At 37.4% G+C, this 22,515-nt stretch overlaps 1 protein-coding gene across 1 annotated transcript in view; it reads right to left on the bottom strand.

The window, feature by feature from the left end:
- Positions 1-22,515, bottom strand: part of LOC127624152 (mRNA-capping enzyme-like) — a 128,617-nt gene that overhangs the window by 53,065 nt on the left and 53,037 nt on the right. Inside the window, exon 11 of the mRNA XM_052098835.1 lies at positions 16,080-16,244. Coding sequence (XP_051954795.1) covers positions 16,080-16,244 — 165 coding nt within the window. The remainder of the gene's footprint in view (positions 1-16,079; positions 16,245-22,515) is intronic.

The following is a 22,515-nucleotide window of genomic DNA, read 5'->3' as shown; positions in this document are numbered from 1 at the left end:
TTGTTTTCCTTTTTCCAATTTAGAATAGAGTTAAAAAAAATTCCATTGGACTTTTGACTCGAAGAGGATGTAAAACAGCCTGTCATTGGACGATGGTACAAGCAGTTTGCGTGATATTACCACACATAAGAAACGGATGCAAACATAACAGAAGTTAATGGTGGCTCTCTCACTGTTGCTGCGAAATGCTGAACGTGGCCCTAACTGAGCGTGGACAGTGATGTGTCTAGGATGGGAGAAAGTAATCATGATGCTGTCAAAAGAACAGCATCATTATTTATTTGCTTCTCTATTTTTAAGAAATATTTGACACTATTTTTGTATTTGATTATTCTTCTTTAGTCAAATAGTAATGTTATGTTCCTTTTGGACCGTATATGTGATGAACAGTATGCCTTAACTGAAAATCAAAATAATGTCTTAAAAAAAAAAAAGAACAGCATCATATTCCACACCAATCTGCTGTGTATATCGGTTTATAATGTCTTTTGTTGTGCTCATCTTCATAAAGATGTTTACTGACTGACAGTAGCTATACACACAGTAAACACACAATGTACACATTCTTTTATCACATTCCTCTTTTATAATTTTAGTCTGAGTCTTATGGATTTAACAGTTGGAATTATTAATTAATTTACATTTTAATTGTATCTGAATCGATTATGTTCCAAGCAAAACGTAATTGACACAAGATAATGGCAAGACATGTCCACGATTTAGGCCAGACATTTTCCAAGAGAAAAAAAAAAGCAATAACCAGCATGTGCTAGAATTGTGTGAAATGAAACCTAACATTACTTTTACTGGAAGAAAAAAAAAGACCTTCAGGCTGTGTAAACGAAAGTTATCACTTCATTAAGCTTTATAAACAGAAACAGTTTAGCAAAGTTTAATCGTGACCCAGTGCTTATATGATCCCACAGTGCACAGAAGGTACAGTATATGGTATTTGTTCACAAATATGGCAGAGAGAGCAAATCCATGTATCATTCATTCATTTCATATTCAATTAGGAATTAAATATCAGAAAAACAACTTTATTTAATTATTTGTTTACAAAACAATATTAAACACAAATAATGACTTGTTTTTCATAATTTCGGTGTAATGCTCAAGTTAAAAATAGGACATTGGAAAAATAGCCATGGGATACTGTGCATTTTGATAATTTGATTAACATATGGCTTGGGTGGTTTACAAGGAAATTGCTTTAGGTTACAAACTGGTAATTACTAGGGATGCACCAATGCGATACCTGGATCGGTATAGGGTCCGATATTGACGTTTTCAGACAGATCGGGTGAGCCCGATCTAAATCCGATACTGTGTTAGTCATGTTCATTACTGTCAAGCTCCAAAAATGTTAATAAATTAACACCATTAATGTAGTTCATATGACTCTATTGACAGCTATTTTCAGCCTTCACGCCGTGCACAATATTTGAGCGCTACTAACGAACAACATCTCAGATGTAGATGCTCAATAGTTCGGTTCACTTATAATATGCATTTAGAACGGCACCGGAGGAGCATTTTACCAGAATTTGAATACGAAACGAATTAAACTACTATGAACTTGCCTACAAACAGACACAGGAGAGTTCGGAATGTCAAAATAAAAGCCTGAGGGTTTTAAAGTTAAAGGTGCATAATTGAAATATATTACTGTTGTATTTAAAATTCCAAAGGCAATAATAAATTATTATCATTATTATTTGTTTTCAAATTATTACAATATTTAATTTGAATGGGTTCCAATAAATAACTGTGTGAATAAAAAGTGAACTGACATCTTACAACTAAACTGAACAAAAAAGAAATCTGAAGTCCAGATACAAGTTGAATGCAAATGTTTTGCAAACTGGCTTATTTTCTACTGAAGACTTATACTGGAATTATTGTTAATTTGTTACTACATTATCCAGTAGAATAGTTAACAATAAAGTTTTCATTAAAATGATTTAATGAAACAATAAATCTATACATTTATATGAAATAATGTGTAGTTAGATGTTTGTGTTTCATTACATATTAAAGATTACCCATAATTAGTTCCACACAATAATGCAAAGATATTTTAAACTGATTATTTAAAAAAAAAAAAAAAAAAAAAAAACTCACCAAGGTCTCACCAATTCATTTTGGTGTGTGTGTTCCACATTGTGGCTGATTGTTTTAATTTTTGACAAATTTCAAAATAATTGTTTTGTTTAATAGTCTGACCAGTTAGTGTGTGTTTGTGTTTGAGTTTTGCAATCTTGATATTTGGTAGTCTCTTCCATTCATGTTTGTGTGTGTTTTATATGCATTGTGGCTGTTTTGTAGATTTTACATCATTAATTATGCCAAAAAATATCTGATTTTTAGTGTTTCCCATTAATTTCCTATGGCGGTCACTTTTGACCGGTTACAGTACAAGTGTGACTAATTTTTGTGTGTGTGTTCAGATATGAAATGGACGAAAAGTCACCAAGTTTCATACCCGTCAAATAAAGGAAACTAGTTTTATTGAAGAAAATTGATTTCAGTCAAAAATAACCGAACAGTGCATAAGGTCTAAAGGAATTTCATGAAAGCTCATCTCTCAAAATCTCAACCAGTGAATTAAAAATCAGCATTTACACATAGCTTTCACATTTGTCCGATAATAAAAGGCACACAAAACTTCCGCGTATATGACCCAGTAGGTAAAGGTTACCCATATTCCCGTTCAAAATCATGGATTTCAGAATGATCTGAGCTTGAAATTAATACTCTTCGCTGCCATGTAAATACTTATTGTCTTATAATAAATGTAATAATATCTTCCAATTTATTTATTATTATTATTATTAATAATTTGTTATTTACTGTTGTGGCTGTTATAATTCACTGGCATAAATGCTCATCTGTCTTGGATACACCCTAGTTTAAGTCTGTATATTCCGTGAACCGCATCTTGCTTTATTTCACTCCAATATATAAAATTGAATATAAACTTTCAAAGAGTATTATTTCAATACTCTTTAATGATTTCTAATTTCAAAAATGCACAAAAAAACTGATGTCAATTTAAAATGCTTATTTAAAGGAATCAAACTATAGCTGTCTTAGACTAGTTATTAGGACAAATGGTGTCCCGACTGCAAGTCTACCACGATGCGGTTTTAAAGTGATGTCTGATCACCCTATCTGTGAATGCCATACACAACTGCAGCCGATTCTCCAGTGCATTGTGAACCACCAATGCCCAAATGATCAGCTGCATTGCATAGTACCACTTATAAATGAATAAAACAAGATGTGTGGTAAGATAACTGTGAAAAGGCATTTGGCATACAGAGCGAGGGATTAATCTTAATAAACAGTGTGTGTGTGTGTGTGTGTGTGTGTATTGCTCTCATCAATTGCTTCACGTGGCAATGATTGTCCTAATGCTAAATCGCATGAAGGCGAAACCCTGTCTGCATTCAGTGAACATTTGACGGTTATGTGTAGGCACTGTGTCTGATTATTTGATGAGAGAGATATTGAATATGAATATAACGAATGATACATGAATTAGAGCGGTCCTACAGTAATGAAACAGGTGAATAGCTGTAAGGTCAGGCAGTGTAGAGAAGCAATTGCTTTAGTAACTTTGGCATAGGCAAAAATGAATGTTAGTGCTGGTTCGGTGTTTGAAATATTAGACATTATATTAATAATGTGTGTCATTAATTTCCACCCTTTGTGGTCCAAATCACTCCAAACTGGTGCCGTTTGTTTGAGCTCGTTTTGTGCCATTAAATGAACACTAACTACTTCCCTTCCTTAAAAATAGCAAGAAACTTTTCAGGAGCATTGACTTCACTCTCCACCCCATATCGTACAAATCGCTCCGAACCGGTGCCGTTCATTTGTGCTTTTGGGATCCGTGAAATCGCGCAGGCTAAACCTTGTGTCAATCACTCTCACCTGTCTCCATTGTATGCTCTAATCATTTTTGGAAAAGATTTAATCTTTCATCACCCACCAGCTAACATTTTTTAGGCAAGTTTCCATGTAAAATTCAGGGCTAATTTCTCTTCCCAGACCACCCCTAGGTGAGAGTGATTGACATGGGGTTTAGCCTGCATGATTTCACAGTTTCCAAAAGCTATCTTGTTTAATACAAAGAAAGGAAAACGTTATGATGTTTCTTTTGACAGCACAAATCGAGCACAAATGAAGGACACTGGTTAGGAGCGATTTGGAGTGACAAATTAAACAGGCTCTGAATAAGAATCGGTTCTCCATCCCTAGTTTTGAAAGCATCCAATAGCTTTGTGTGAGCATAACAGGCTGATATTTCAGTCATTATTCACTGAAAATCCTGACATCTGCTCTAGCTCTCCTTCATGAGAGAAGTAGCAATGGATTCTTTAAGTCTGTTATTTTTGGTTCACAAAACTATTGTGACTGACTCGTTTACAAATCAGACCGAGCTCAACTCAGTGGGCACTATACACTCACCTAAAGGATTATTAGGAACACCATACTAATACTGTGTTTGACCCCCTTTTGCCTTCAGAACTGCCTTAATTCTACGTGGCATTGATTCAACAAGGTGCTGAAAGCATTCTTTAGAACTGTTGGCCCATATTGATAGGATAGCATCTTGCAGTTGATGGAGATTTGTGGGATGCACATCCAGGGCACGAAGCTCCCGTTCCACCACATCCCAAAGATGCTCTATTGGGTTGAGATCTGGTGACTGTGGGGGCCATTTTAGTACAGTGAACTCATTGTCATGTTCAAGAAACCAATTTGAAATGATTCGAGCTTTGTGACATGGTGCATTATCCTGCTGGAAGTAGCCATCAGAGGATGGGTACATGTTTGGCCATAAAGGGATGGACATGATCAGAAACAATGCTCAGGTAGGTCGTGGCATTTAAATGATGCCCAATTGGCACTAAGGGGCCTACAGTGTGCCAAGAAAACATCCCCCACACCATTACACCACCACCACCAGCCTGCACAGTGGTAACAAGGCATGATGGATCCATGTTCTCATTCTGTTTACGCCAAATTCTGACTCTACCATCTGAATGTCTCAACAGAAATCGAGACTCATCAGACCAGGCAACATTTTTCTAGTCTTCAACTGTCCAATTTTGGTGAGCTCTTGCAAATTGTAGCCTCTTTTTCCTATTTGTAGTGGAGATGAGTGGTACCCGGTGGGGTCTTCTGCTGTTGTAGCCCATCCGCCTCTAGGTTGTGCGTGTTGTGGCTTCACAAATGCTTTGCTGCATACCTCGGTTGTAACGAGTGGTTATTTCAGGCAAAGTTGCTCTTCTATCAGCTTGAATCAGTTGGCCCATTCTCCTCTGACCTCTAGCATCAACAAGGCATTTTTAGCCCACAGGACTGCTGCATACTGGATGTTTTTCCCTTTTCACATCATTCTTTGTAAACCCTAGAAATGGTTGTGCGTGAAAATCCCAGTAACTGAGCAGATTGTGAAATACTCAGACCGGCCCGTCTGGCACCAACAACCATGCCACGCTCAAAATTGCTTAAATCACCTTTCTTTCCCATTCTGACATTCAGTTTGGAGTTCAGGAGATTGTCTTGACCAGGACCACACCCCTAAATGCATTGAAGCAACTGCCATGTGATTGGTTGATTAGATAATTGCATTAATGAGAAACTGAACAGGTGTTCCTAATAATCCTTTAGGTGAGTGTATTTGCAATCACGCTAGGCACTTGACCAAACCTATTCACACTTTTGTATGCACTACCCCACGCCAATCCACTTAAGCCTCTGACTTATGTCATGATTGCACGAAAAATGTTTACTCCATGGCCATGCTCCCTGAGTGTATGATGTATTGCATAGCACTTTAAGACAAATCAGTCTTAAAATAGGGACCATTGTTTACATTGTCCTGTCGCAGTGGTCAACACGGGGAAAATTATCAGTAAATATCGACTTGAAAGCCAAATTGAAACCCTTCATGTATAAAAAAAACATGACAAGTACACTAAAAAATGTCTCCTTTTTTGCTCCATGTAAGACAAAGTCATAAGTCAAATGGTTTTGAAGCAACCTGAGGACGAGTAAATTATGATCGAATTGTTTTTTGTAAGTGCACCATTTCTTTCAAGAGATTTTCTTTCCTCTAATGAAGCATGACTCTCAACACCACATTAGCTGCCTTATTTTCTCATTTAATCTCTCAGAAACACACACAAGTATCTGCTCTGCCGTATAAAGCTTCTCAGGTAGTGTATTAAAATTCCAGTCAGTTCAGCAGTCTGTTGCAAACAGAATCTTTCATTCCTAATACAACTCACCCTCAAAGCTCTGAGCCACTGCTGTCTTTTCAATATTACCTGATATTTTACAGTCTGCTCAGGTTAGTGGCCAGTTAGATGCCCTCTGTCTGTCTCTGTTAAGTATATTAACACTTAACGAATTCATTAACTCTTGTTAAACGTGTTTCCTGTGAGAAGTGTAAGTGTGTGGGTAGAGGACTGAAAAGAGAGGAACAGGTTCTCAATGGCTGGGCGATGCCTCTATCATTGCACTCCATGTTCTTTTCTCAACTGCGGCAATTCATTTACATTTATCTTTCTTCCCTTGCTTCATTTCTTCCCTTCCTTTCCTTGTATTTCTTTTATTTTTCCTTCCATATATTTCCTTTTATTTCTTTCTATTTCTTCCCTTCTTTTTCTCTCTTTGTTCTTTTTTCGCTCATTCTCTTTTGCTCTTTAATTTATTTCATTTGTTCTCTCTCTTTGTTTGTTCTCTTTTTCGTATGCTCTCTCTCATTTTTTCTCTTTTATACTCTTGTTCATTTGTACCTTTGTTCTTTCATTAGATTTTTTATTTTTGTTTTGTTTCTTTTGTTTGTTCTCTTTTTTGTATGGTCTCATTTGTTCTTTTGTTTTTCATTTTAGTTCTCCTTTTGCTTGTTCTTTTTATTTTACCTCTTTTGTACTCTTGTTCATTTGTACCTTTGTTCTTTCTTTCATTCGATCTTTTGTTTGTTTGCCTTTTTCTTTCCTTTTGTCCATTCTTTTGTATGTTCTCTTCTTTCTTTTTTTGTTGGAATGCCCAATTCCCATTACTTTAGTAGGTCCTCGTGGTGGTGCGGTTACTCACCTCAATCCGGGTGGCAGAGGACAAGTATCGGTTGCCTCCACTTCTGAGACAGTCAATCCACGCATCTTGTCACGTGCCTCATTGTGCATGACTCCGCGGAGACTCACAGCATGCTCATAATAAACTCTGCGATGCACACACAACATTCCACGCGCTCCATTGAGAGCCAGAACCACTGATCATGACCACGAGGAGGTTATCCCATGTTACTCTATCCTCCCTAGCAACCGGGCCAATTTGGTTGCTTAGGTGAACTGTTTGTAGTCACTCAGCACGTCCTGGATTCAAACTCGTGCCTCCAGGTGTGGAAGTCACCGTCAATACTCGCTGAGCCTCACAGGCCACCTTGTTTTCTCTTTTTTACATTTTCTCTTTTATTTGTCCTCTCTTTCATTTGTTCTTTTTTTTTACATTTGACTTTTGTTCACTCCCTTTTGTTCTTTTCATAGTTTATCTTTTGTGCACTGGTTCATTTGCATCTTTGTTTTTTTATTTAATTCAATCTTTTGCTTGTTTGCCACTTTTTTACTTTGTATTATTTTATTCATTCTTTTTTATTCTAACTCTCAATTTTTGCCCATTCTTTTGTTTGTTCCCTATTGTTCATTTTTTTTTTCTCTGTCCTTTGTGTGTTCATTCTCTTATTGTTTCTCTCTTTTTCAGTTTGTTTGTTTAATTTTTAGGTTTGTTTGGAGTGCTTACCAAAACCAGTGAACCACACTGAGATCCCTGAATCAAAAAGAGTGAAAAAAAAAACATCCAAGTATCAAATTTCAGTATTGTGGAGCACATGACTACTTATTTCTAAGATTCCATGCTAGTAGTTATTTGTATTTATTTATTTTGTGTTACAGTAGACATAACTTTAATTCAAATCTTAGTTTTGCTGGAGAAAATTCTGTTAGTTTTCGGTGAAAACCGGACCACATTGAGTGAAAGTGAAGAAATTATGACAGAAATTCAGAACTAAATTATTGTTGTATAATAATATTCTAATCAATAACAATAAAACAATAATATTAACAACAGTATCTTTAGGAAACAAAATCATAAAAAAAAAAACAACAGAATAGCTATGAAAATGAGCCCATTATTCAAACAACATGACATGTATTGCGATACTTTATTAAGGTATCAAGACCTTATTCACGCTTTGATTTGTAATGGGAATGATAACGAGTCTGTGAGGGATAGAATTAGCCTCTCTTCAATGGCAAGAATGGTATAAAGCTGTATAAAGCTCCTAGAACACATCTGATTTTCCACATCTCATGTTGCCTAGAGATCTTTGTATACTGAACGTGCTTGGACAGATATTTTATCAACGTTTTGTCCACGGAACGATCCAAAAACATTTGAAACTGTAGTACAGTCCACTACAGACTGTAAGGGGGCTTTTCCACTGCACGGTACAACACGACTCAACTCGCTTTTTTGGGGTTTTCCACTGTGGATTGTACCTGGTACCTGATACTTTTTAAGTAGCACCTCGGTCGAGGTTCCAAGCGATCCGAGCCGATACTAAATGTGACAAAATCATGCAGATCACTGATTGGTCAGGGAGAATTGTCACTACCAGTGTCACTGGATTTCCGACACAGGACATCAGCCAGCTAGTTTTAAAGTTAGCAACAGCGATAACAGTATAATTCTTTCACGCGCCTTTCAAATTGTGAAAAAAGAAATGGCTGTGCGCAAAACCATGCCGTGGTCAATAGAGTTGCAGACGGTCCACTCGTTAGCGAAGAAAGAAATGACGCAAAACTAAAGTCTCTCAGGAAGCTGTACCAACAGTGTTGGGAAAAGTTACAAAAACTTAAAAGTGACTACAGAACCATCAAGGAAATGTGGAAGTGGTTCAACCAAATGAACACTATATAAATCGGCGAGCAATGGGAGGGAGAATGCCCTGGGCTAAGCCACGATGGAGGATGGTACGTTTTGTTACATTAACTCTATACTCTGCTTGAAAGCTTCACTTTATTTAGTTGACCAGCTACTGGAAACATGCTTCTAAAACAACCAGGCCAATTTAAATGTTACACTTGTGTAAAATCACAATGCAACAACTGCTTTATGCAGCACAATGAGCTAGTAGCTAACAGCTAGTGGTTGTGTTATTGTTTTGGTCAGTTTGTGTCATGTTTAAGATGATGTCACGGCAGTTGAGACGGCGCAACTATGACGAGCAGCCTATAATCCCAACCACGTTGTTGTGGTACTAAACTGCAGTGGAAATCCAAGCTCCGAAAAGTAAAGCGAGTACAGTTGAGGGGAGTCGAACCATAACATGCAGTGGAAAATTGCCATAAATCTATCCTTCACAGACTCAGTTATTAAAAAAAAAATCAAAGATGGCGCTAACGTGAATGAGGTCTATACAACCCTACAGTATTAAAACGTCTGGCTTTGTGTGACTAATATATATCATACTGACTAAGGATAATCATATTTATGACCAAAATATCCATAAAGAGCAACGTAAATGTCACATATACTGTAAGTATACAAATTACTGAGATGTTCTGAGAGTCAATCCTCATGTTGAGGAGACTGTAGAAGATTTTTCAAGAGGATTTGAGACAGTAAGTGACATCACTGCTCATGAACACTGGTTGAGGGATCTGATGGATATCTGATGGAATTCATTGTTAATTTATGAGTGAAGACCACAGTACACAGTAGAGATGCCATTCTTCACGGAGTGCTGCAGAGAATCTTTTTCCACTCTGCTTCTGTACATTCTTTCTTTCATTTGTTTGTTAATTTATTCATATGTTCTCTCTTTTACATCCTTTCCTTCTGGTCTCATGAGCAGTGACATCATTGCTCAACTGGTTGAAGTTTCATATCTGAAATCAAATCATATGTTTGTCTGTTCATGAGTGAACGTCTGGACAACAGCCCTTTGATCCTAAACATGCCATTCTACACTTGAGTACTGTTGGGAATCTCTCCATTCCACTATTTTCCATTTCCTGTGTGCACATCAGATGTCTGGATTAACAACAATGACCCTCTCACAGCTACAGAGCATGTCAGTATGACTTCATCCAGAAAGACATCCTCACATAAGACAAAGCTGAGATACAAAGACATCCAGAACATTGTGAACATCCATGGCACAAGGTTGAGCAGAGGAAACGAACGTATTTATGGCCAACAATGAACAGAGAATGAACAGTGGTTACAGTACGGTCAGCGACATGGGAAATTTCGGGGAAATCCTTGTGAATGTTAATTTCACAGAAAATTATCCCTTAATAATTTGGCCTTTGTGAGAGAAGTAATGGGTTTAAAACAGGAAAAGGTGTTTTAAATGTATTATATGGTCTTAATATCTGTGCATTACAGGTCTGAATGGCAATATATATTAAAACTGCTAGAGAACCAGGACGTACAACATTGCAATATGCATTTCTAATCTGTGAGCATGTTAATACACAGCGATTTCACCACATTTCACCAATAATCCCTAATTTCATGAGGTATAGGAGACTGGGGATAGTTGGCAAGCTAGATCTAACTAGAGTTATATCTCAGTAACTACAAGGTTTTCCCAAGCAGTGTTTTGCATTTTGGTTTTAGAAAAGGGATGGTCCACCCACAAATGAAAATGTTGTGATTATTTACTCAGCCATATCTAAACCCCTATGACCCTATGTTTTGCTCACCAATGTTATACAATGGCTGGATGGTGCACATCTATACAAGCTTCAAAAGGGAGAAAAAGATCTATCATTCACCCATCCATCTACCTACCAGTCTATCTGACTGTCTATACACACACAAACACACAGTAAATAGATATAAAATATTACACTATAAATCTTGCTTAGATTTTGCTCATTGTAATAATCCCATATAGTGAACACAACATGTCGTATAAACAAATATCAGAAGAATCCTCTGTTGAATTAGGACTAAGGAATTTAAATAAAAAAAAAAGTGAAACTACAGTTGCTGCTATTCATTATTTCTTTTGTATTTTGGGCACTGTGGCTTAAGGTTTCATATACAGTTGAAGAAGTTTACATACACCTCAGCCAAATACATTTAAACTCAGATTTTCCACAATTCCCGAAATTTAATCAAAGAAAACATTCCCTGTCTTAGGTCAGTTAGGATCACTACTTTATTTGAATAATGTGAAATGTCAGAATAATAGTAGAGATAGCACCAAACTACATTCATCTCTAGAAGACATAATGTGTCTAATTTCTGAGCGTGATCTGCATGATCCCATAGTGTGTACCCTTGTGTACTATTGTTTGTACAGATGAACGTGGTACCTTCAGGCAATTAGAAATTGCTCCCAAGGATGGACCAGACTTGTGGAGGTCCACAATTTTGTTTCTGAGGTTTTAGCTGATGTTGTTTGATTTTCTCATGATGTCAAGCAAAGAGGCACCGAGTTTGAAGGTAGGCCTTAAAATACATCCACAGCTACACCTCCGATTAGTACACCTCCTATCAGAAGCTAATTAGCTAATTGTCTAAATGGTTTACATAATTTTCTAGAATTTTCCAAGCTGCTTAAAGGCACAGTTAACTTAGTGTATGTTAACTTCTGACCCACTGGAATTGTGACAATTAAAAGTGAAACAATCTGTCTGTAAACAAATGTTGGAAAAAGTGTCATGCACGAAGTAAAATGTCCAAAATGACTTGCCAAAACTATAGTTTGCTAATATTAAATCTGTTGAGTGGTTAAAAAATGACTTTTGATGACTTCAACCTAACTATACAGGTGAAACTCGAAAAATTAGAATATCGTGCAAAAGTTCATTAATTTCATATAATTTTTATGATTATGGCTTACAGCTTATGAAAACCCCAAATTCAGAATCTCAGAAAATTAGAATATTGTGAAAAGGTTCAGTATTGTAGGCTCAAAGTGTCACACTCTAATCAGCTAAACACCTGCAAAGGGTTCCTGAGCCTTTAAATGGTCTCTCAGTCTGGTTCAGTTGAATTCACAATCATGGGGAAGACTGCTGACCTGACAGTTGTGCAGAAAACCATCATTGACACCCTCCACAAGGAGGGAAAGCCTCAAAAGGTAATTGCAAAAGAAGTTGGATGTTCTCAAAGTGCTGTATCAAAGCACATTAATAGAAAGTTAAGTGGAAGGGAAAAGTGTGGAAGAAAAAGGTGCACAAGCAGCAGGGATGACCGTAGCCTGGAGAGGATTGTCAGGAAAAGGCCACTCAAATGTGTGGGGAGCTTCACAAGGAGTGGACTGAGGCTGGAGTTACTGCATCAAGAGCCACCACACACAGACGGGTCCTGGACATAGGCTTCAAATGTCAAACGTCTTACCTGGGCTAAAGAAAAAAAGAACTGGTCTGTTGCTCAGTGGTCCAAAGTCCTCTTTTCTGATGAGAGCAAATTTTGCATCTCATTTGGAAACCAAGGTCCCAGAGTCTGGAGGAAGAATGGAGAGGCACACAATCCAAGATGCTTGAAGTCCAGTGTGAAGTTTCCACAGTATGTGTTGGTTTGGGGAGCCATGTCATCGGCTGGTGTTGGTCCACTGTGCTTTATTAAGTCCAGAGTCAACGCAGCCGTCTACCGGGACATTTTAGAGCACTTCATGCTTCCTTCAGCAGACAAGCTTTATGGAGATGCTGACTTCATTTTCCAGCAGGACTTGGCACCTGCCCACACTGCCAAAAGTACCAAAACCTGGTTCAATGACCATGGTATTACTGTGCCTGATTGGCCAAAAACTCGCCTGACCTGTACCCCATAGAGAATCTATGGGGCATTGCCAAGAGAAAGATGAGAGACATGAGACCAAACAATGCAGAAGAGCTGAAGGCCACTATTGAAGCATCTTGGTCTTCCATAACACCTCAGCAGTGCCACAGGCTGATAGCATCCATGCCACGCCGCATTGAGGCAGTAATTAATGCAAAAGGGGCCAAAACCAAGTACTGAGTACATATGCATGATTGTACTTTTCAGAGGGCCGACATTTCTGTATTTAAAATCCTTTTTTTTATTGATTTCATGTAATATTCTAATTTTCTGAGATTCTGAATTTGGGGTTTTCATAAGCTGTAAGCCATAATCATCAAAATTATATCAAATAAAGGCTTGAAATATCTTACTTTGCTTGTAATGAGTCTAATATATTAGTTTCACCTTTTAAGTTGAATTCCTGAAATTAATGAACTTTTGCACGATATTCTAATTTTTCGAGTTTCACCTGTATGTAAACTTCTGACTTCAACTGTAACTTCTGAAAGTCCTATGAGTTCTGAGCCATATTTCACTGAACAAATACCTTTCAACCTCTATAGTGCGTTTTAATACTCAAATGATTTCAAAGCAGCTTTATAAAGAACAAGTGACAGTGGCAATGAAAAACTGCCAAAGATTTTTAATTACACAAGGCAGCGACCTTGACTCAGCTGAGGAAGCAATGTTCCTTTGGCCAGAACATGTTGAAATAAATGTGCATTTTCCAACAACAAAACTACCCATGGAATATTTGCTACTTTCCATGAATGGGGTACACTTTGATGTCCTATTTTTTTCCCGTATTAGAGGCACAAATCCCATGTTTTCCATAGTGACAAATAGGGATGTCCAAATAATTTTTTATTTTTTTTTGAGAACGAGTGCAAGTACCAATACTTCCTTTTCAGTATTCGCCGATACCGGTTTTCTTTTTCTGAATTACATATCAAGAGGTTATTTAATTTTTTTGTCATCAAAATGGTGTATTAATGAATTCATTAAAACTTTAACCACATAAAAAAGAACAATACATTTTGAACATAATATTGTATCCTTTTTCTCAAATGAATATGCATAACAGAGCATCACAGATGCTATATTGCCTAAATATAACAATTACTATTGATTTTAGCAGTAAATTTGCATAACTATACAGTTGTGATATATTTCTATTGTACTTTTTTTCCATAAAAATTTAGCTTTTATTTTGGTGGAAGCTTTTATTTTGGAGTGAAGTCCTTTCCATTTCTGTGTGTTTTTGATGGTAGCTTCTCACTTCCAGAAAAGCAGGTCGCTGCATGACCCAATGTGATTATTAAACTGCAAAAGGCTGCTTTTTAATTAAATGCAGTCTGCACATGGCTCATGCTACAAAGTCAATCAGCACTGTGCTCGATGCCATCTTGTACAAAGAGTACGCTCAATGCTCATAATGGTGTTTTCTGTGTAAGGGACAAGGAGTTCTAAAATGTATGAGCTGTTGGCATCGGTACAACACTGGCTCCACACATTTACAAGCGCTCCCATTTGAAGCGCACAGTACATGCAAACTATATATTTATCTAATTAAATTGCAGCCTTTACGGTTTAATAATCACACAAGGACATAATGTGATTTTAATTTGTGTACTGAATGTTTACTGAATGACATTCGTACGTCAGATGGTCTCGGTTTTTGGTATCAGAGCATTTGTACGAGCATGAGTACAAGTACATGAGAGCAGTATTAGTATTGGGACATCCCAACTGACAAACATTACACATATGAAATAAACTATTATCTAACATAGGATTAATATAGCATGAAAAGTAGCTGTTTTTTTATTATTTTTATTATGTACCCTCTTCTTGGAAAGGACCCTACTATTATGATGATCAAATGACTCAATAGTGTTGACTTGTGGAAATATTGAATAATGTTCTAACTCTGGCTTAAAAGTTAAAGAGGAATAGTACTCTTTCAATCATATAGCTGGCTTTTTAAGTGTTTAGCATCTCTGAGCCAGTAGTAGAGATGCACCGATCTGGATATTTCCAGCAGATACAATCCAGAATGCAACAGAAAACCTATATCTTACGGCCAATTGATCTACTTTTTTTTTTTTTTCATATTACCATTTTGCTTTTGATTTACACTGTTTCTAGATGAACCCTATTTAATACAACCCTACAAAAAGAGCAGTTTTTAATGTTAAATTATCATTTCGTCATTCACATAGAGCAGTACTATGGCCTACCCTCAAAACCTCTTTATGCACCTTTTATGTAAACAGCTTTTGATTAAACCAAGCAAAATTGCATCTGAAAATCAGTGGATGACAGAAATTGGTGAACAGCTTGTTGCAAATTTCACGATGGAACAGTACAGACCGCGGAGCAATAGAGAGGCGTAGCGCCGTCTGTATGCAGGGGCACGCTGTCTTGTGCCACTTTAGAGAATCGTGCCACTCGTGAATGTGCTGCCTCTACCAGCATGTGCTGCAACTGACGAACCTAGCATAATGAACTTGAACATTTTTTTGGCAAAGCAAGCTAAAGACAGAATGTGAAACAGATAAACCAATGAGAAATAGGATTGACACACAAGCAAAAAAATATTTCTTCTTTGAATCAGAGGTGCCGGAACACCACAGTATCATATATGAGCCAGTCTCACAATCACATTTATAGGGACATATTAAAATTTTTAATGCGAGGAAAGCTTAACATGGATTAATGTACTAAACCAATAACCTGCAAGAACTAAATTTCCCCTCACACTTCACTTCACTTCTAAAAATTGCCTGCTCCCAAATGAATGCACTATAATTGAAGGACAAAGAAAATATGGATGCTTCAATACATTTTGTTTTTCTCTGTAGAAAGAAAATACTTTATGTATGTTTTAGCAGTAAATAGTGCTTAAAACAATGAAAGAGAAAATCAAGTACATTAAGATGCATTTAGTGTTTAAAATGTCCCCATTTAATACATTACACAAGCATCACCGCAAAGAGTTATGGAAAAAAAATTAGGCATCGATAGTAAAGATAGTTACACTGCGGTAAAGGCTGTTAAAAGATGTGTTTCACAACAGTCACTGAATAGGTTTACCTCTTACCAGCAGACAACAAAATCAGAGGAGCACAGTGTGCATGTAAACACTAACACTTCCATCATCATTAGCTTTCCTTCCACGCTTCTACACAGAGCCGCTGGGGTTTATGAATAAATACCTTGCGTGCAGCGTGAATGTCGAAGAAAGGCTTGTTTCTGATGCTGAATGGCTCCTTGCTTTTGTCGATGTGGCCCAATCTAATCTTCTCAGAACGAGGAGAGATGATCTCCTTCACAATACACAGCAAACGTCTGTCAAAGTCACACTGACCGACGGGCTGACCCTGCCAAACAAACCCAACAAATCACAATTCAATAGAACAGTCAATCTATTCAAACATTTCCTCAAATGAATTACATAATGTGCTGTTCAATTCATCAAATGAATCGCATACATCAACATTGCTGAGAAAAGCCCCCAAATGAATATAATACAAAGACATCAGATTATTGTGGCAGAGAAGTAAAGCATTGAATGACAATACAATAAGTGACTTTAGAAGCTGTTGATTGCTTCATTTTGCATGTTTATTTTGGCACTCATATTAACAGATAACAGCATTCACGCAATGTGCATCTGTGTAGAGGGTGTTCACACAGAAAGCGTTAGAAAACAGCTAAATGCAGCACTATAAAATGGAACAGAGGTTGGTGGGTCGAGACAAATTTTTAAAAGTTGAACTTATTTTGTGGATGTGCAGCCTTGCTCTTAGCTACTTGCATAAATTAGGTTTTGGGCCTCAAGTACTGTATGTCCTACCCTACTGTACATCTACCCACCCAAGCAACCTTGTAGCAACTGGTTGCCTAGGAAGCCTGACTGGAGTCACTCAGCACGCCCTGGATTCAAACTCATGACTCAAGGGGTGGTAGTCAGCATCTTTACTCGCTGAGCTACCCAGGCCACCCCTAATTGATGTTTAACGATAACATAGGACCAAGCGTGAGCTCTTAGGTTATAAATCAACATTATATGCTTCTGTTGAAGCCACCAGTCAATGTTATTTCAAATTCATGTTTTAAAAATCATAATGTTTGATAGTGAATTACTGGTAAATATTTACACTACCAATGATCCTGAAGAGAAAGATTCACCAATCAAAGAATCGCAGCAAACAAAGCACACCAAAAGAGCCCTGCAGCGACCGCCCTCTTCTATGATGCACTATGAATCAAGTCCTTCTTGCTACACTCTCAAACTATTTCCATATTTGTACATTTCTGAATATTATGCAATAAAATTTAAATATATTGTTTCTGTACTTCTAATCAACAATTTTAAATCAATAATATTATATATTTCCATTGTTTTTACTTCGATTTAGTCATTCACAATCCTGCACTGGATTCTAGTACACAGTCTTGTACTTTTGTATTTTTGTCCGATTGTCGAACACTTTTTTGCTTCAATCAATGTTTGTAACGTTGTGATTCACCTCGGAGCTGTTTGGTTTTATTCATTGCTTAGAACTCTTTTATTTTATGTCATTCCAATTAAAGAAATTAAAGGAAATAATACTTCACTAAGCATTGTAAACTCTTTTATTTCAAAAATAAAAAACAAAGAAAAATTGATTGTCCATGATGTTCCCTTTAAGCGTGATCACAGTACGTGCTGAAGCAAAAGACATAGGGATGGTTTATGTGTGTTTATGTGCATGAGAGCGGCCACGATGAGCTCTGCCAATAATCCACCTCTCCATCAATACCGCAGCAGCCGTCTCCATGGCAACATCTTCATATAATGCTCTGTTGTCTAGGGTGTATTGTAGCACTCCAATGGGACCACTGAGCAATGTCCCAACTTAATTAAACCTAGTCACGTAACGTTTCAAATAAAGCTTTGACTAGGATAACAGAATTAACTAGATAGGTAAAGTTTGTGTAGACACACTTTGATGTTGGCTTGATAAAGCCTTGTCTGAAATATGGTTTTGAAAGATAGATGAGAGAGACAGAGAGAGAGAGAGACAGACAAGCAGGAAGGCAGGCAGGCAGACAGATAGATAGATCAGACAGACAGATAAAAGTTAGTAGGTTTGTACGATTATGACAAAAATCCTAATTGTCAATTATTTTCCATGATATTGTAATTGTGATTACAGAATTTATATTTAAATACTTAGTTTTTTACAGTATTTGTCAAATCAGACAGCTGCATCATCTCAAGATTTTGTGAAAACGTGCTTATTTGTTGTTGGTGACCTAAAACTAAGGTCTGTAAAATATCCCTTGCAGATTCTAAAATTTTTATACTTTTTCAGCACCCAGAAGTATTTACCATTTCCAGGCCACAAAACGTATTATCTGTGAACTTATGTTGACAAACTTGTTCCCTTCAAGTCCTAAATGTTCAGTGTCTTCTCAGGGTACAAATATTTTCATAATTGGGCCATAATGTTAAATATCCATCTTATATATCTTCTATAGTCCCTTCATAGCATTATTATACAGTACATTATATTCAGCATTACATATATTAGATTAAAATAGTACTAACATTAAACCTATGTAACCTTTAATGTTCTTAAACTTTAGTATAGCTAGGTTGTTGCTAGGGAGTTGTGATTGCTAGGTGGTTGCTTACTGGCCAAGAACAAAAGAACCTCCAAGTCTCCATGACATTCTGATCTCTAGATAGGCATCTGGAGATTTTTCTAAGCCTTTTTTTTTTTAATAATTTTTGCTTGATTTCTGATCTTGAAATCTGATCACATAGAAAAAAATAGCACACCTCTTCTCAACAAGCTTACTGATTTGAGGTATCATTCATGTCTGTAGCACAAACTGTGTGTTATGATTGTTAGTTTCATACTAATACCCAAAGTATGAGCAACAGCATAAGTCATGCTTTAATTAGAAAACACCACCAACAATAAAACATTTACAAAAGATATTTACAGTATAAATTCATTTAAAACTCAAACCAATAAGGAGGAATGTTTTGAGAATGTGAGCTTAAAAAAAACAGAGTATTTTTAATGTTCATATATAAATGAAATGTCCAAATATATTCACAGCTGAACGTTTCTGTGGTAAAGAGGAGTGCCAAAGCAGAGAGATGCAAGAAAGAGAGATCAAATTTAACACCAGACTTCTTCCACAACAGCCACTATAAATTTTACATCTTATTTGCAATTTTCCAATTTCCCGGTTTCCTATCGCAAGTGCACCCATATCTGCGGCCCGACTGTCAGTGGGCAACTTTCAAGTGCAAATTGCCACAGAGGAGGCTCTTCATCCTAACACATTCCATATCAAAACGTAAAAATGAAAGCTTATAGAAATACAGTGGAGGGCAGAATAATGTAAACATTACATGAAAAAGTCATTTGACTTAATAAGATGCAAAGGTGACTAAATAGATAAGCAGAAAGTGTCTACATAAAAGACAACTAGAACTTCCATTCCTATTTTCCTGTTTCCATTGAAAAACAACGTGAATGTTTACTAATACTTATTACTAGGCAGGGCTCCAGAGGAACATTTGAGAGTGGTAACACAGATGTCACAGATGGTCGCACCAACACATGAGTTGGTGAAAATGGGGGGTTCACGGTTTCCTTTCATTAGGATCTTACGGATTAAAATACAGTCAATACAGTCATCTGAAGACAAAGCCTTTTTTTAAACTAGTTTAATCACCAACACATTAGGGGTTTTCACAGAGGCTTTAAACAAATAATCAATGCAGAATCCACAACCAAGCCCGTGTTTCTCACAGTGCTGTTTATGACGATCTGCGCAGCTGAGAGCTCGTGAACGGTCCATGAGTAAACGCATGTGCTCGGCACTGATCGGTCCATTGAGCTGCGGTAACTGATCTGGGTAGAACCAAGTTTCACTTTTTTAACATTTGCTGTTTGATAGTTCTCATCCACAACACAAAACGACACGCATAATGAGAGTCGGCCAACTTTGTAGCCGCACCAGTGCAACCTCTTGCAAAGTTAAATCGCACTGTTAGGAAATGTGACCATTCATTTGCAGTCTGGAGCCCTGCTAGGGGTGTCAATCGATTAAAAATAATCAAATTAATTACATGATATCTTGATTAGTAGTTAATCAAATGAATCACAAGTAACCACAAATCCATATTTGATTAGAAAAGCCCCCTATAACAAGTTGCTATTGCTCAAGTCTTCAAACTTTGAAAAAAGCATCCTAAGACCATTGCGTTCTATACCATTCTGTTGTGCTGTGTCCTGCGGTTTCTGAACACAAGAATACATCCTGGACTAATGGCTCTTCACTCATTTTGTGCTGTCTGCATTCCCTAAATGTGGCTAGGGAAATAGCAGCTGTGGTAATTGTGGATGGGCAAAAACAAAGGATATATTTCTAGCTTGAATTGCATTGATTGGAAAGTTCAGGGGCACGAGTGTGTCAGGGGCATGATTAATTGTGTTATAGTTTTTGTAATCAACACATTACATTGACAGCCCTACTTACCTTTTGACCTGTCCACAAAGAAACATGACAGGATTGCTGTCTTTGTTCACGAGTCTTAAGGCCCAAAAAGTTGTGTTGCTTTAATTGTACAGCTGAAAACAACTTGTTTCATAACTCGCCTTTGGCAGCCCTCCGTGGACATTTCAACAACCATATAAAAGACTGGTAGAGATTGCAAAGATGCATGAAAGCATTATGTTCAGGGCTGTCCCACCAAATATTAATTTCTGAACACTTCCTAAGTTAAAACAATTTCAGTGGATTTGGCTGGACATCAAACGATAGCAATGGTAAAGTATAATCTGCCAAGCCCAACAGGGCCAAAACAACAGAAACAGACTAACAGCGGGCCAGACAACAGCGGGGGTCTTCATAAGACCAGTGGGAGGTTGTGGACAACAACGAGTAAAGCAACAATACTTTGATGATGAACCATATGCTGCACAGGTCTAAGAGGACAAGATTAAATCTCTTATTAAACAGTACCTTATATAACTAAATGTTTAGATATTTTTAATAAAATTTGTGAGGTGAGACTGCTCGTGCAATTTGCAAACCACAATGCTGAGGTGTTCTGGGTAGGGTTGCACCAGCTGTGTCTCACTTCAGTTGGGACGTAAGACTTAGCTAGTAGGTGGTAAAGCAAATATGTGTAGTCAAATAAAGGCCTCAATATACTTCCATAGAAGTACCTCTTCATTCTTCGTTCAGGGGTAAAAAGAAGTTCGAAACAGCAGAGCAACAGTATACTGTTTGCGAACGTTCAGACACCCGCCACACCGCTGTGGGATGGCATTTAGAGGTACATTTAAATATGAGGATGCTAAAGACAACATGTAAAACCTTAACTAATGTGACAAAATGTGTTATCAATGCCTCAATTTTTTAAAGACACATTTTTTACCACTCTATGATTATTTGAATATATATGCAGAAGAAATGTTATATTTGTCATGTTTAGATTCTGAATTCATGTAACTATTGAACTTGAATCTTACTTTCAAAAGTCTAATTTTATTCTAAACTACTTTTATTAGAACTTTAATTTTATTCTACTAGATGGCAGCAAACACTAGAATTTTTTTTTTCTTTATCATATACTATCACAATATACAGATCTGAAATGTAGGTGGCACTATAATGCATTTTAGCCCTCACAGATGTGCTCGTCCATAGAAATTCATTCTAATTTACAGTTTGTGCACCACCCTCATTGTTTTATTGAATATCTCTGCCTCTGAGTAGGCTAGTAGCTCAATCTAGGTGTCAACAGAAATCTAAGATTCGAAGATATATAACATTTTAACATCAATAGTCGAAAACTTATTTTATGATGATTTGTTTAGCATGCTTTTCCTGCTAGATGTCTTATTTTGTTCTGGACATTTAAGATATAACATTGGATTATTCAGCCAAGCAGGCTCACAGAGAAGTAAAAAATGACTCATTAAGACAACTGCCAAAGGTAAAAGCAGATATAACATTTTTAGCTATTGGTGCATAAAAGAGACTGTAAGGGGGTTTAGATGGGAAAGGAGGTGGTGAGAACCAGCTTAACAATATAAATATCACATTAAATAAAAAGACACACACAAACACACAAAGGGCAGCTGCCAGTAATTCTCTCTCTCTCTCTCTCAAGCTGTCATCCTCAGCCGCCTTTATCCCTCGCACACCCCCATCAGGCAGATTGGGGACCGGGCGTGCGCTGTTCCAGCCCGGCCCCACCCTCCTCCACTCTACACTCCTCCCGGCATTGCCTCAGGCCGGGGAGCCTAACAAAATAGGTGTGGGAACAATAAATAAAACAAAATAGGCGAGGGAAAGGCCAAGACGGTGCGACAGGGCAAGAGAGAGAGAGGAAAGAGAGAAAAAGGTGGTTACTCACCGGTTCTCTGATACACCGTTGTGCGGTCCTCGATCACTCCTCCACCCTCTCAGGAGGATGACAACCGCTCCTCCCCAGGCAGACCGCAGTCAACCTCCAACCCCCAGTGGACAGAACGCCCCTCTGCTTTTCTGGTGGCACGTAGGGACAATCATCTGCCTGTGGCAGCAGCTCCATCGGTCCAGGAGGTCGGGGAATCCCAACACTCCTCGCTG

The sequence above is a fragment of the Xyrauchen texanus genome, chromosome 30, assembly GCF_025860055.1.
Source record: "Xyrauchen texanus isolate HMW12.3.18 chromosome 30, RBS_HiC_50CHRs, whole genome shotgun sequence".
Classification (NCBI taxonomy): domain Eukaryota; kingdom Metazoa; phylum Chordata; class Actinopteri; order Cypriniformes; family Catostomidae; genus Xyrauchen; species Xyrauchen texanus.
Note: the sequence above shows the minus strand (reverse complement) of the source record. Positions and strands in the feature narration are given on the sequence as shown.